The following is a 12,311-nucleotide window of genomic DNA, read 5'->3' as shown; positions in this document are numbered from 1 at the left end:
AGGTTCAATAATCATCTTCTATGATGTTGCATTACTGCCATTCTCTGGAATTAGGCCATATTCTTTTCTTTCTTGTGTCTTCAGACACTGGTTGACATCATCTGCAGCGCTAGAAGGTTCCCAGGCACTGAAGGGTGAACTCTGGCTCTTCCTGCGTCTCACCAGGACGAACACCTGTGTATTGTGTCCTGTTCTTGCTCTCACAGAGTGAATGAGATGCCTTTTTTTTTTTTTTTTTGAACATTTAAAAATCAAAGACTTTTATTCATATTATTTTATCTAAGCGAGTTCCATGGTGAGGTACTGGAACATGTCATGCAGGTCTCTGATGCTTTGCTCCAGCTGGGCCACAATCCCATCCAGAGCCTGTTTTGTAGTTAAAGCATCAATGGAGATCTGTACACAGCCTCAGAGCAAACGTTTATTAGTTGTAATACATGCATCCATTTTCTACCGCTTTATCAATCTCAGCTGACACATCCTGAACATATTGCCAGTCCATCACAGGGACACAGACACAAACAACCATCCGCTCTCACACTCACACCTACAGTCAATTTAGAGTGTCCAATTTGCCTAATCCCCAAATCTGCATGTTTTTGGACTGTGGGAGGAAGCTGGAGAACCTGGAGAAAACCCATGCACACACAGGGAGAACATGCAGAAACACCCTTGTTCCGACCAGGTTGCAAACTCGGGTCTTCTTGCTGTAGAGGAACGAGTGCTAACCACTACACCAACCATGTGGCCCAGTTGTAATACATTATAAAAATAAAATCTGCAAGTGAAGTTAGGTTGAAAGTAAGGTGGACAACAAGATGACCAACGTTACAACGACGATGGCCAGAAAGATGGCGATCCAGATCTTCTTCTGCAGTGGACGACAGAGAGAAAGGTTCATTAACACGCATGCAAAACACCAACAAATAAAAAATGGACAATGACATTTTTATTTTCTACATGTGTATGTATGGTAATTTGTATATAGAACTGTATATTTCATAGAGGATGTTAGTTCAGGTCATTTAACTGTTGAATTGAAATGTCTTTGAGGTTTTTGTGTGTGAAACCACATTGTACCTTGCACGCTTTCTGCCGATACGTGACTGCTTTCCCCGTGTTGTCCTTTGCTTTCTCCACATTGACAGATGACTGGTCGATGTTGTTTTGAATCCGGTTGACCATCTCTCCCTGCGAGATGGGGGAAAAAGCAATCTGAATCAGACGCTTCTTCAAACCGCGATGAACCTCAGAGACTCTCACCAGCATTGTTTCACCTGGGCCACCACTTCAATGGTGAGGTACTGGAACATGTCATGCAGGGTTTCAATGCTTTGCTCCAGCTTCAGGATCTCATCGTGTTGGGACTCGATCTCATCCAGATCCTGTTTTGTAGTTGCACAACTGCTGAAGATCTGTAGACAGCCACACAGCAGACATTTATTAGTTGTAATGCATGAGATGGATAAATATGCCAGTGGTCATGTGGTCTCAGGGTCTCATTGAAGATAAATCGGGGTATCGAAAACATCTGCATTATTCACACAAGCAGGAAGCCACATATGTGATGCCCACTGTTTTTTAATCTTGATACATCACCTGTACATCCATCTTGCCACTTTCGAGCATCGCGTCCAGCTCCTCGTCAGATACGTTGACCCCAGCTGCAGTAGAAAATGAATAAGAGCATATAATAGAGTTTCTGTTTTTTTTAATTATGCAATTTAAATTGAAAATGACATTCCATCCGAGCTGAACTTTTATTTTATAAATACGGTATATTTGTTTGCAGATAAACAAAAATGCAAAATATTCGTCTTTTAACAGCAACATTTTAGCAGTGTTATAATGTAACAAAGTACAAATACTTACTGTACTCAAGTACAAAAGAAGAATTGGTAATGGTCTGTATTTATATAGAGCTTTTCTAGTCTTGAGCTGCTTTACACTACAGCTTTGTCATTGACCCATTCACACGTTAAGTGTCTTGTTCAAGGACACATAGACTAGCAGAACTGGAGATTGAACCCACAACTCACTGTCGCTCAATCCTGACTCTAAAATGACTTTTAGTCATTTTTAAATACTTAAGTACATGTGCTCACTGATGTTTAGTTGCCTCTGGATTCTCTCCTTGTTGCAGTCTCTGTACCGGGACTGTACGGTGTAAAAGTAACCCACCAGCTCCAGAAACATCTTGGAGCAGATGCTGTGCTGGAAAATGAAAGAGAGTCAGGGTTTGATCATGGATGTAAAGATTAACTCATGTGTGAACGTCCACCTACAAGCTTAAAGTGAAACTGCATAATTACATGTGACTGTAAGTAGAACACACTGCTACAAGTTATTATTTTTTATTAATTTATTAACAATTATGGCTCAACCTGTGTGCGTTGTATCCGAACATTTATGGGAATATATTTTCCCTCCTTGACTCCCTTCTTGGGTTCAATATCTGTGGAGAGATTGTGGAGTGATACGTGGATCTCAGCTGAACGCTGCATGGTGTATGTACGTCATAATTCATCCTATTCATCACTCACTCCTCAGCTTTCTCTGGATCTGGCTCGCCATTGTTTTGATCTCTCCTGCAAAAAACTGCAGCTCTTTCTTCCGACCTAGACAAGAGAAGATCAACATGTTCATCACATTATTGCCCCCGTAAGAGACGATGTAAAGTCTGTCTGTGGGGACTAACGTTCAAAAACTTCACATGGATGCTTTGGAGAAACAAAAACTCTCCTTGTGTGTGTGGGGGGTTTCTCCGGGGTTCTTTTGTTTCCTCCCACAGTTTAAAAACATGCAGATTATGGGATTGGCACCAGCGACCCTCATGGTGAGGATAAAGTGGTAGACAATCTTCCTACTGCTGTGTGAGTAAGATTCTAACCAAATCTTGACCAGTTACTACTTACCCTCCACAGGCAGAGCCATGCTGAGCACAGTTTTTTGTTTGTTCTCAAGGTCCAACACCATCTTCTTGAGACTCTGGATCTCCTCATGGATTTCATGTGCCTCCATAACAGAAAAAAAGGGGTATCTGTTAAATCATCCATCAACAAACAGTAAAGGTTTGTATGTTGTTATTCATTCCACAATAATCAGGTTACGGCCTCTCAAATGTGTGGTTTTCTCTCAACACTGATGAAGGTTAAAGAATAAATTGGTTTCAGAAACAGCTATACATAGAAATAATCTCAGGCGATGTGTAATGTCACCTTTTTTAAGAAGGCTTCACTCTCCTTCTCCTCTTTGGTTGATGAGTTTCTGGGTTTGGTGATCAAAGCTCTGGTCTCCTCCTCATCATCATCATCCTGATCTGAAGCCTCAATGTACTGCAGTCACAAAAACACACACATGCACAAGGAGGCTTTTGGTTTCAGTCAGATTTGTTTGTCTGTGAGCTGCCTCACTTGCCCAAGGAAGATATTTTTCCATTTTGGTGGTGATACAGATCTCTTGTCAGTCAGTTTGTGTTCTCTGAGATTATTATTATGAAAGGTGGTAGGACAACCTTCTTACAACCTCACCAGGTTAACTTTAAAGTGGGGGTGGGAATCGGAGGGTAATTCCTGATACGATACCAATGTTATCACGATACAAGGACTCTGTGATCATCAATACATTGCAAGACAGTCATACATTACGATATCTGTCTAACTGAAGAAAAAAAATGTCTGTGAAAAGTTAAAAGTGCAGGATTTCTCTTATTTATTCACAACATATAGAACAAAGTGCATAAAGTCTATGTATTTCTCCGCCATTATCCCTAATATCCCTCTTCTTCTGCCAGGTAACTTTCACCCAAGTCACCCTCATTCATTTGAGCAGCGCCACCTCGAGGAGGCATCAAGTAGCAATGCCCAGTAAGTGAAACTAACTTTTTTTTAACGTTAGAGTGCCTTCATTTATTAATAAGAACGTTGATATTTGTCCTTGATGATAGTATCGATGATCATATTGCACGAGGAAGGACGACGATAAATCACCGAATCGATATTTTGATCCAGCCCTGCTTTAAAGCCGACTTGCATAATAATATGCTTTATATTTATATTTCTCTGTTCTTGCGGAGAACGTACAGGCCTTTAATCATTATTATTTGATTTACTTTTTAAAAATGTGAGAATTTAAATATTTTACATCCTATTTCAAACTATTTTGAATTTTGTGAGTTGAGCATCACTGGAGGAGAAACAAAAACGGTCACTTTTCATAACTTATTAACTGCATTAGTCAAAGATGTTATGGTGTAGCCATTAGCTAAATGTCTGTTACTCGACACAAAGAGTGAACCTGGCTTACTTACTTACAATCTCTGTTGCTAAAGCTGTCAACTTAAAAACTCACTTTTCTCAGCTCTTTAATCCGGTCCCGCATTTTTCAGGGTGAGGCAGAGAGATGTTAAGATGTTTGTCACATTATTTTTGCACACATTTATTGTCCTGTGTGGATTGCAGACATGCAACCACCTGAAAATATTAGTTTCCCTATGGCAAACTAATGTTTATTAGACTTTTTCACCATTAGACCCTCAGGTTAGGTAAAACCCCCCCAAAAACTGGATGAACTTTAACTGCATGTGCTGGCTCTTTGGCATTTTGTCCTACATTTTCTACCAGTATTTGCAAAATATATGACACAAATAATATGTCCTTTGATAATTTAAAGGATCAATGCAAAAAATAAAAAGTATAGGGTTTTCAGTTTAAGAGATTCAAATTACAATTAATCTTTGGCAGAGATAAAAACAAGAGAGTGAAGGACAACTTTGAGAAACTGAAAAGTCTCTTCTTTTTCTTAATATAATTTAAAGTACAACTTGTGATGAAGGTTAAAAGGTTAAAGCCATTCATTTTGTGTAAGCAAATAGCACCATCTTGTGGCTACAAGAAACACATTCGGGTGTCAAGCCTAATTAGTCAATAATTACTTATTTATGTCACATTATTTGTTCTTAAAAACCTGTAAAATGCTGCTAATTACACTTTTATTAGAAGTTAAGCAATGTTGTGTATCATTAGTGATGCAATGGTGCTCTTTGTCTTCCCGTCATTGTCATTTCTGTCCTTCCAAACAAAGGATTGCATTTTTGGTGTCTGAACACATTTTTTTAACCTTGCCCAAAATTCAGACCTCTGAAAAACATAACGTTCAACTTTTGTTGTAGTTATACATTTCTGAATATTTAAATTCTTCACCATATAAAATTAATGGAGATCGACACCAGGCGCCTTCTCCCTTGCACAGATCAAAGGAAGATAAAGTTCCCTACCCCAGTTGCCGTGGCAACTCACATCAAATGCAGAAGACTGCAATGAAAGCCCTTTTGATTTTTTTAATATATGAATATTTTTTTCCCACATTGTGTGAAAATCTGCAAAAAGAACTCCGTTTTATCTGTTGTAATGTAGTTTTTCAAACATAATAATTACGTCCATACACAGAAAACAGATTATGACAATATTTTATTTTAAAAACAATCTATATTAACACAAGAGTGATGTAAAATTCAACAGCCATAATATTACACAGTAGCAAAATCACTGTTCTGCACCAATAGGTGACTTTCCTAGTTCCACATTTTGAGGTGGTTTATTTTAATTTGGTGAAAAGATTGGTCATATTGTGGTACACAGCTGGTCCTATTCCTCCCATAAAGTCTTTTCCACTTTGAGTTAGAAATGACTAAGAATGTGAAAGAAACCAATAACAGTTTAAAATCTAAATCTATGTTTTATGTATGAGGTGAAGCCAAGGACTGGGCAGAAACACTGCTGTGAATTCAAACATATATTAAAAGAATAGAATACTAACTCGCTCCATCCCTTCTTGACAAGTTTAGTGCTCAACATCACAGTATCTGCTTGACATCAAGAAGGCACAAGTTTGTGTCGCAGAGCTTTTCTTTCTCGTAGCAGCTCAAATAATGTACAAATTCATAAATACAAACTGGTAAGTTAAGTAAAACTGGACTTCACCTCTGAGACACTTAGAAAATAAAAAAATAAGGGGCTGCGACTGTTTCATGACATAAAAAAGTATAATTTCGCTTGACACATGTATGCAGTTTGAAATCAAATTTCAAGTTTTAAAAATGATCCTCATAAAACATTTCTTTAATCCTCAGCATCACAGGTTATGTACAATTATATTCAATCTATGAACAAAAAAATCCCTCAACTCTGTTCAATCTGTTTTATACGCCTCCAATTCACCCAGAAAAAAAATGTAACAAGAATCTAAGCACATTTTCCTGAGTACAGTATGTCCAGCGCCAGTGTCAGGTTTCAATACTGCATTGTGCCGTGCTCAAGGTCACTTACTTCCTCTTTTATACGGAGGAGGGAAAGTGGCACTGACCCAACAGTTTCTGTGGTCGTAGTCCAGGGTCTGACAAATGGGGGGGGGGTCAATGACCAGCAGCACTGCCTCATGTGCCCAGAGGCAGAATTGCAGGCTGTTGTCATTTGTCAGTTAAAACAACAGAGAGCACATCTCTTCTTTACAAAAAAAAACAACAAAAACAAATGGGAAGGTTAAAGGAAAACAAATTTTAAATGTGTGTGGGGGAACAGAAATTCCAGTCCAAATTACCCCGTACAGCCCTGTGGGCTCATATATTTACATAAGAGGGATTTTTGAACCAGTATTGTGCTTCTGCCAAATGAAATCCTACTGCTCACATCGACCTTCCTGGTGTTAGGGGCTGAAGGAGGCGGCCAATGAGATGACTAGGATGAGGATGAGGATGGCCAAACAGATGGCGATCCAAACCTTTTTCTGCAGTGGATGACAGACAGAAAAGTAAAATTTAAGTTATTTAAAGACACACACAAACAATTGACAGTTTCATTTTCAAGACAACATCATAGTTCATGTGTGTACATGTATAGTTTCTTTGTACCTGATTTAAATGGCAAGAAAGATATTTTGTATTTTGTAGGTCAGGAGATGATCGGTGTAATAAGTGTAAGTATTCATTCTAAAACCTGAATGTTAGTGTCACACTTTTTTTTGGCAAAGCCCAAATCAGTGCGGAATACTTTTTTTACTGTTTTAGAGATGTTTACTACATACAAGCTAAATAACAAATAGCCCAATGTCAAGAGGACTACAGTGTTTAAATGCCTTAACTTTAAATAAATAAAAAAAAGACATTTAAACCATTGCGTACACACAATCCTGATTCAGCTCTATGTGACTTGTTGCTTTTTGCAGTGTTTTGTTCTTGTGTTTTCGATTATGGAGCTGAATTCAACAGCTAAAAAAAGGGAATCTGTTAAGCAGTTTTTACTTGCATGTTTGTATTTTACTATTGTTTTTTAACTTCAATAATTTTGAATAACGTCTTTTTTATTCTGTTTATGGGATGACATGTCAAAATCTGTCCAGGGACTACAGATGAAAAATAGCCTTTTAGCAAATTCTGGCACATTTACAGTGATGTTTATTCATGTACATTGTCCCTGTCAACTTAACTGTTTTTAATGTGTCTATTTCACTGTGTCTTTTAGGCGTTTGTGTGTGTGTGTGTGTGAAGCCACATTGTACCTTGCGTGCTTTCTGCTGGTAAGTGACTGCTTGCTCTGTGTTGTCCTTCGCTTTCCCCACATAGTCAGAAGACTGGGTGATGTTGTTTTCAATCCGGTTGACCATCTCTCCCTGCAGGAGGGGAAAGAAAAAAAAAAACAAAACTGAAGCAGATGCTTTTTCAAAACCTCAATGACACTGACTGTTTTGTCAACATTGTTTTACCTGAGCCTCCACTTCCATGGCGAGGTACTGGAACATGTCATGCAGGTCTCTGATGCTTCGCTCCAGCTTCAGGATCTCGTCGTGTCGCGACTCAATCTCATTCAGAGCCTGTTTTGTGGCATGAGCGTCGCTCAAGATCTGCACACAACAACAAATAGACATTTATTTGTTGTAATGCATGAGATAGAAAAATCTGCCAGTGGTCACGAGGCCTCGGGGTTTCTTCTATGACAAAGGGGGACATTAAAAGCGTCTGCATTATTTACACTATGAGCTGTTGTGACACTAAAGACAGGGCTGCACATGATTTTTACTCTTCCATGCTTACCAAACTTGTCCGGTTTGAGCAAAGAGAGCGGCTACAACAGAGCAAACCATTTCATACATGCATGTCATTTCAGGACATTGCCGTCACAAATAATTACTGGCAACACAAAGCTCAATGCAAACTGGAAATGTGATGTTCTTCTTACTTTTATAATGTATACTCACATTCTGAGTGAAAACATCTGTCTGACCACTTTCGAGCATCGCATCCAGCTCCTCGTCTGATACGTTGGTCCCAGCTGCAGTGAGAAGTGAGTGAGACTTTTACAAGAGGGCAACTGGAAACTGAAAACAACATTTCCTCTCCTAACAACAACCACAGTGTCATAAAACATTCATATCTCTATAGTGACTATAAGTGCTACATAAGGGGGAGTTTAGGTTAAGTGTAATGTGACAGAGAAAGGAAAAAAGACGACATGCAAGTAATGTCTTAAGATGAAGTGAAAACTACAATGACAACACACAGCCAGGCGGCAGTGAGGGTGAATGGTCATTTTAAATGAAAACTGAAGTTAACACCACAGCCCACTAATGAAATCACAGCTGTGTTTCATGTGCTCACTGATTTTCAGTTGCCTCTGTATTCTCTCCACATTGCGGTCTCTGTACTGGGACTGGATGGTGTTACAGTAACCCATTAGCTCCACAAACTCTTTGGACAAGATGCCATGCTGGAAAGAGAAAGGAGAAAGTTTGAGTGTTTAACGCTGCTACTGCTACTAATGCTATGGTCATTGAAGAGTCATGTCGAAGTCATGGATTTAAAAGGAAGCTGTTGTGGTGTAAAGAGCAACAATTATGGCTCAACCTGTGTGCGTTGCATCCGAACGTTTATGGGAATATATTTTCCATCCTCCTCTCCCTTCTTTGTTTCAATACCTGTGGAGAGATGAGTGAGAAGTGGATGTCAACTTAGCAAAACAAAAATAACTAATATTGATCCAATAAGGCTTACTCTTCAGCTTTCTCTGGATTTGGCTTGCCAATGTTTTGATCTCTTCACGAAGAGTCTGCAGCTCTTTCTTCTTACCTGAACAAGGGAAAATCAACATATTCAGCACACAAATGCACCCATATGAGACAATGCACTGTAAGTTCTGTCTGTGTGGAGTGGACACACATTCACTAAAACACATGAACAGATGTGTTTATGAAACAAAAACTTTGAGTAAATACACTAGCTTTATACAAATCAATTGTTACCAATATCACTGTATTATCTCTTTGAAATGCTCTCGGTTATTCTTTGAATAGAACAGTTCCAAATCTTCAGCAGCCAAAATGAAATTACTTACTCTCCTCCGGCAGTGCCTCGCCGAGCACTGTTTTCTGTTTGTTCTCGAGGTCCAACACCATCCTCTTGAGACTCTGCAGTCCCTCGTGGATTTCTTGTGCCTACATACCGAGAAATAATCAAAATAAATTGTTAAATGTTCTACCAACAACTGGTTTGGGTTTTGCTACTTCACAATAATCAGGTTACAACCCCTCAAAAGGTGTGGTGGTGCTTTTTTTCCCCTCTGTGTTAATTATTGGGTTTTTAACTGTTGGTTGAAACAATTAACAAGCAGGATACACAGTATGGTTTTTTCCCAAAGAAGTAGCTTTAATAATTTCCTTGATGAAATGACAAAATGTAGCTTGTTTTGTTCAATAAATAATATTCAATTACTTATTATAGTTGACAAAATGTGATGAGTGATATCAAGTGTATTTTTGGCGCTGTAAATTAATCTGTAACAGGCCATAATACTCGGTCTTTCAGAAGACCGGGAGACCAAAATGTTGCCAAAACAGAATATTAAAAGTGGCTGCACTGCGTGGTGTCCCTTTGCCACATGATGCTTGGTTTTGATAATGATTTCTACTCTTAAATAAACTGGTTGAAGAATGACATGACATATTTGAAGGCAACACACCTCATTAGAGTTGACTGATGCTAAATGTATAGACTAGATGAATTCACCTTTTTGAAGAAGGCTTCACTCTCCTTCTCCTCTTTGGCCGAAGAGGTTCCAGGCTTGACCATCAGAGCTCTGCCCTCCTCATCATCATCTGAAGCCTCAGCATGCTGTAGTCACATTGACCAAAAAAGAAAATACTGTCAGTGCTTTGTTATAATATTGTGGTTTGCTTCCTTTTTTAATTCATTAATGGGAAAACATGGCTTTCAGTTCTGAACCACTGATTCTCTGAGGTTCAGATCACTTATTGTTACCTCTGCCAACAAAGTCATATTTTTTTGTCTGTTAGCAGCATAACTTAAGAATTAAACTTCCTGGAGATGTGAATTATGGCTAAAAGAAGAAACCTTTTAATTTTGGTGGTGATATGGATCATGTATTGACACTGTTGGAAAAGGATAATCCTTGGCAGAAGTCTGAGTGTTTTCTGTACTTGTTATCATGAGAGGTTGTAAGATATCATTGTTAATACTTTAATAATTGGCACGATACCGGTATCAGCAGGTATCGTGTGAAAAATTTAATATCGGCAAACACACCAAGATCCACTGATATGACTAATGACAAAAATAGTAGGCTGAAAAGGCTGCTACGACTTCTGTGCTAGTGAACAATAAACTATATTTTATATCCACACCTGCTGCAACATATCTATGAAAAATATGTTGATTTCACTACAGAGGAGAATAAATGACCTCTGCAGTTAGGCAAAAGGAAAGACAATCTATTTTCAAATGCCTACATTTTCAATTGTCAAATTCAATTCAATTGAGAACACACAATTGCAAGACTTGTCAGTTCTGGACCACACTCCTTACGAAATGTTAATCTCTCAGACCCCAGATTTGAGAAACATCCTTATTGTAAAACAAAAGCAACTGCAATCTCGCAGTGTTTCCCAATTCTCACCAACCACAAGACACGTTTATACATGACCAAAAACCTACTGTACTTATACTTTGAACATCATCGGGATTACACAATCGGTTTTAAAGTATTTTAAATTTCGGTAAATACATGAATAGGGACGCTGAAGTGAACATCGCCGCTTTCTCTTCATCTCAATCACTGAAGAGTGGCGTGTGTTTAGTGCAGCCCTGCCCTTCCCCGGCCTGCCAGATCATTGGAGGAGAAACGGAAGCTGGAAATAACCTGCGTTTGAAGTTAACACTCCGACGCAGAATACGGTAACATGTCGTTATTATAATAACGTATTGGCTCTCTTCGTCAAGGCTGCAGCGGTACGACAATTCACCAAATGACAGTTACATGTAAACGGCGTTAACTTGGCGAAGTTAGCAATGCTGCTAGTGTTCACCGCTAGCTGCTTCAAAACTCACATTTCCCAGCTCTTTAGTTCGGTCACGCATTTTTTAGGCTGAAGCACACAGATGTCCAATGTCAGAGAGGCTGCGAATCCACGCCCGAGTGGGGAAAAATATTTCCCAAGATATAATCAAACTGTAAAAAACTTTATTCTTTCCTCTACTGTAATTCAACGAGTAACCTCCAGAAGCAGCTCTTCTTCTGGTGCTCGTCAAAACATTGATCGTTTACTCACTGGCGCCACCCGTGGCAGAGATCTGGAAGTGCAATATTTGAATGAATGAATGATTTAAAATGATTTGAGTCATTAATTGTTTCTATATATATATGCGCATTATTGATTTTCTTTTTTTCAAATTAAAACAAAACAAAAACATGATACGATGAAATACAGACCCTGTTGGTAATAGTAAAAAATGTAGAAATATATCAATTTGACACAAACCATGTTTCACTTCTTGCCTTTTTCCTTTTTTGTGAGTGACTCTTCCAGCTCTTATCAGTGCTGTTTCGATGCTGTGGTTCTTATGATTCCAAACAGGTATGTACCACTCATGCTTTAAGATAATCTGTATGATGTGACTGTTAACAAATGGTGAAGGAGCAAATGTGAAACAATTTTAAAACACAGAGACTGAGATGTACTAGAAATTTAAAGTGATTCCAGAGACAGGAGTTCCAAAGGAGCTGTAAAATGGCTGAAAACAGACACAAAATGACCACAGAGACTGAAAAGCACAGGGAAGGAAAGAACCTCTAAATCAAAATGACCATGAAAACACTTAAAATATTTGACCATAATGAGAACACAAAAACCCAAATAGATGAATTTACCACAGATACACAAAAGGAACAAAAGCAGTTTTTCAGTGTTTTTTCAGTGCAGTGTTTTTCATTACAAGGCCTGACACCTGCAACAGCGACCCATAGTCT

General features: G+C 38.6%; 3 protein-coding genes and 1 long non-coding RNA gene across 4 annotated transcripts in view; 2 read left to right on the top strand and 2 right to left on the bottom strand.

Annotated features, from left to right (window-relative positions):
- Positions 1-253: 253 nt before the first annotated feature.
- Positions 254-4,597, bottom strand: LOC131448170 (syntaxin-4-like). Its single transcript, XM_058620337.1, has 10 exons — positions 4,351-4,597; positions 3,219-3,335; positions 2,916-3,015; positions 2,544-2,618; positions 2,385-2,455; positions 2,106-2,214; positions 1,600-1,664; positions 1,278-1,415; positions 1,081-1,191; positions 254-871 (listed from the first exon to the last, which is right to left on the bottom strand). Exons 1-10 carry the CDS (start codon positions 4,378-4,380, stop codon positions 791-793), a joined length of 897 nt encoding a protein of 298 aa, XP_058476320.1. The 5' UTR covers positions 4,381-4,597; the 3' UTR covers positions 254-790.
- Positions 2,562-3,873, top strand: LOC131448174 (uncharacterized). Its single transcript, XR_009234162.1, has 3 exons — positions 2,562-2,873; positions 2,965-3,071; positions 3,794-3,873. It is a non-coding gene; the product is annotated as an uncharacterized LOC131448174 (long non-coding RNA).
- Positions 4,598-5,450: 853 nt separating the features above from the next.
- stx4 (syntaxin 4) lies at positions 5,451-11,563 on the bottom strand. The gene is made up of 10 exons (XM_058620338.1): positions 11,393-11,563; positions 10,055-10,159; positions 9,384-9,483; positions 9,044-9,118; positions 8,897-8,967; positions 8,651-8,759; positions 8,251-8,324; positions 7,759-7,896; positions 7,555-7,665; positions 5,451-6,783 (listed from the first exon to the last, which is right to left on the bottom strand). Exons 1-10 carry the CDS (start codon positions 11,420-11,422, stop codon positions 6,703-6,705), a joined length of 894 nt encoding a protein of 297 aa, XP_058476321.1. The 5' UTR covers positions 11,423-11,563; the 3' UTR covers positions 5,451-6,702.
- Positions 11,564-11,575: 12 nt separating this feature from the next.
- Positions 11,576-12,311, top strand: part of LOC131448169 (rho GTPase-activating protein 44-like) — a 61,162-nt gene continuing 60,426 nt past the window's right edge. Inside the window, exon 1 of the mRNA XM_058620329.1 lies at positions 11,576-11,919. The gene's annotated coding sequence lies outside the window, so the exon portion shown is untranslated. The remainder of the gene's footprint in view (positions 11,920-12,311) is intronic.

The sequence above is a fragment of the Solea solea genome, chromosome 21 (genome assembly GCF_958295425.1).
Source record: "Solea solea chromosome 21, fSolSol10.1, whole genome shotgun sequence".
NCBI classification, from domain to species: Eukaryota; Metazoa; Chordata; class Actinopteri; order Pleuronectiformes; family Soleidae; genus Solea; species Solea solea.
Note: the sequence above shows the minus strand (reverse complement) of the source record. Positions and strands in the feature narration are given on the sequence as shown.

What these genes read in the sequence shown, in the direction of transcription:
- stx4 (XM_058620338.1), bottom strand. Translation starts at nt 11,422, where the DNA reads ATGCGTGACCGAACTAAAGAGCTGGGAAAT. An exon ending in GTGAAGCCTTCTTCAAAAAG is followed by an intron (nt 9,484 to 10,054) that starts GTGAATTCATCT and finishes CTCGGTATGTAG; the next exon opens with GCACAAGAAATCCACGAGGG. An exon ending in CCATGGAAGTGGAGGCTCAG is followed by an intron (nt 7,666 to 7,758) that starts GTAAAACAATGT and finishes CCCCTCCTGCAG; the next exon opens with GGAGAGATGGTCAACCGGAT.
- LOC131448170 (XM_058620337.1), bottom strand. Translation starts at nt 4,380, where the DNA reads ATGCGGGACCGGATTAAAGAGCTGAGAAAA. An exon ending in GTGAAGCCTTCTTAAAAAAG is followed by an intron (nt 3,016 to 3,218) that starts GTGACATTACAC and finishes TCTGTTATGGAG; the next exon opens with GCACATGAAATCCATGAGGA. An exon ending in GATCCAGAGAAAGCTGAGGA is followed by an intron (nt 2,456 to 2,543) that starts GTGAGTGATGAA and finishes ATCTCTCCACAG; the next exon opens with ATATTGAACCCAAGAAGGGA.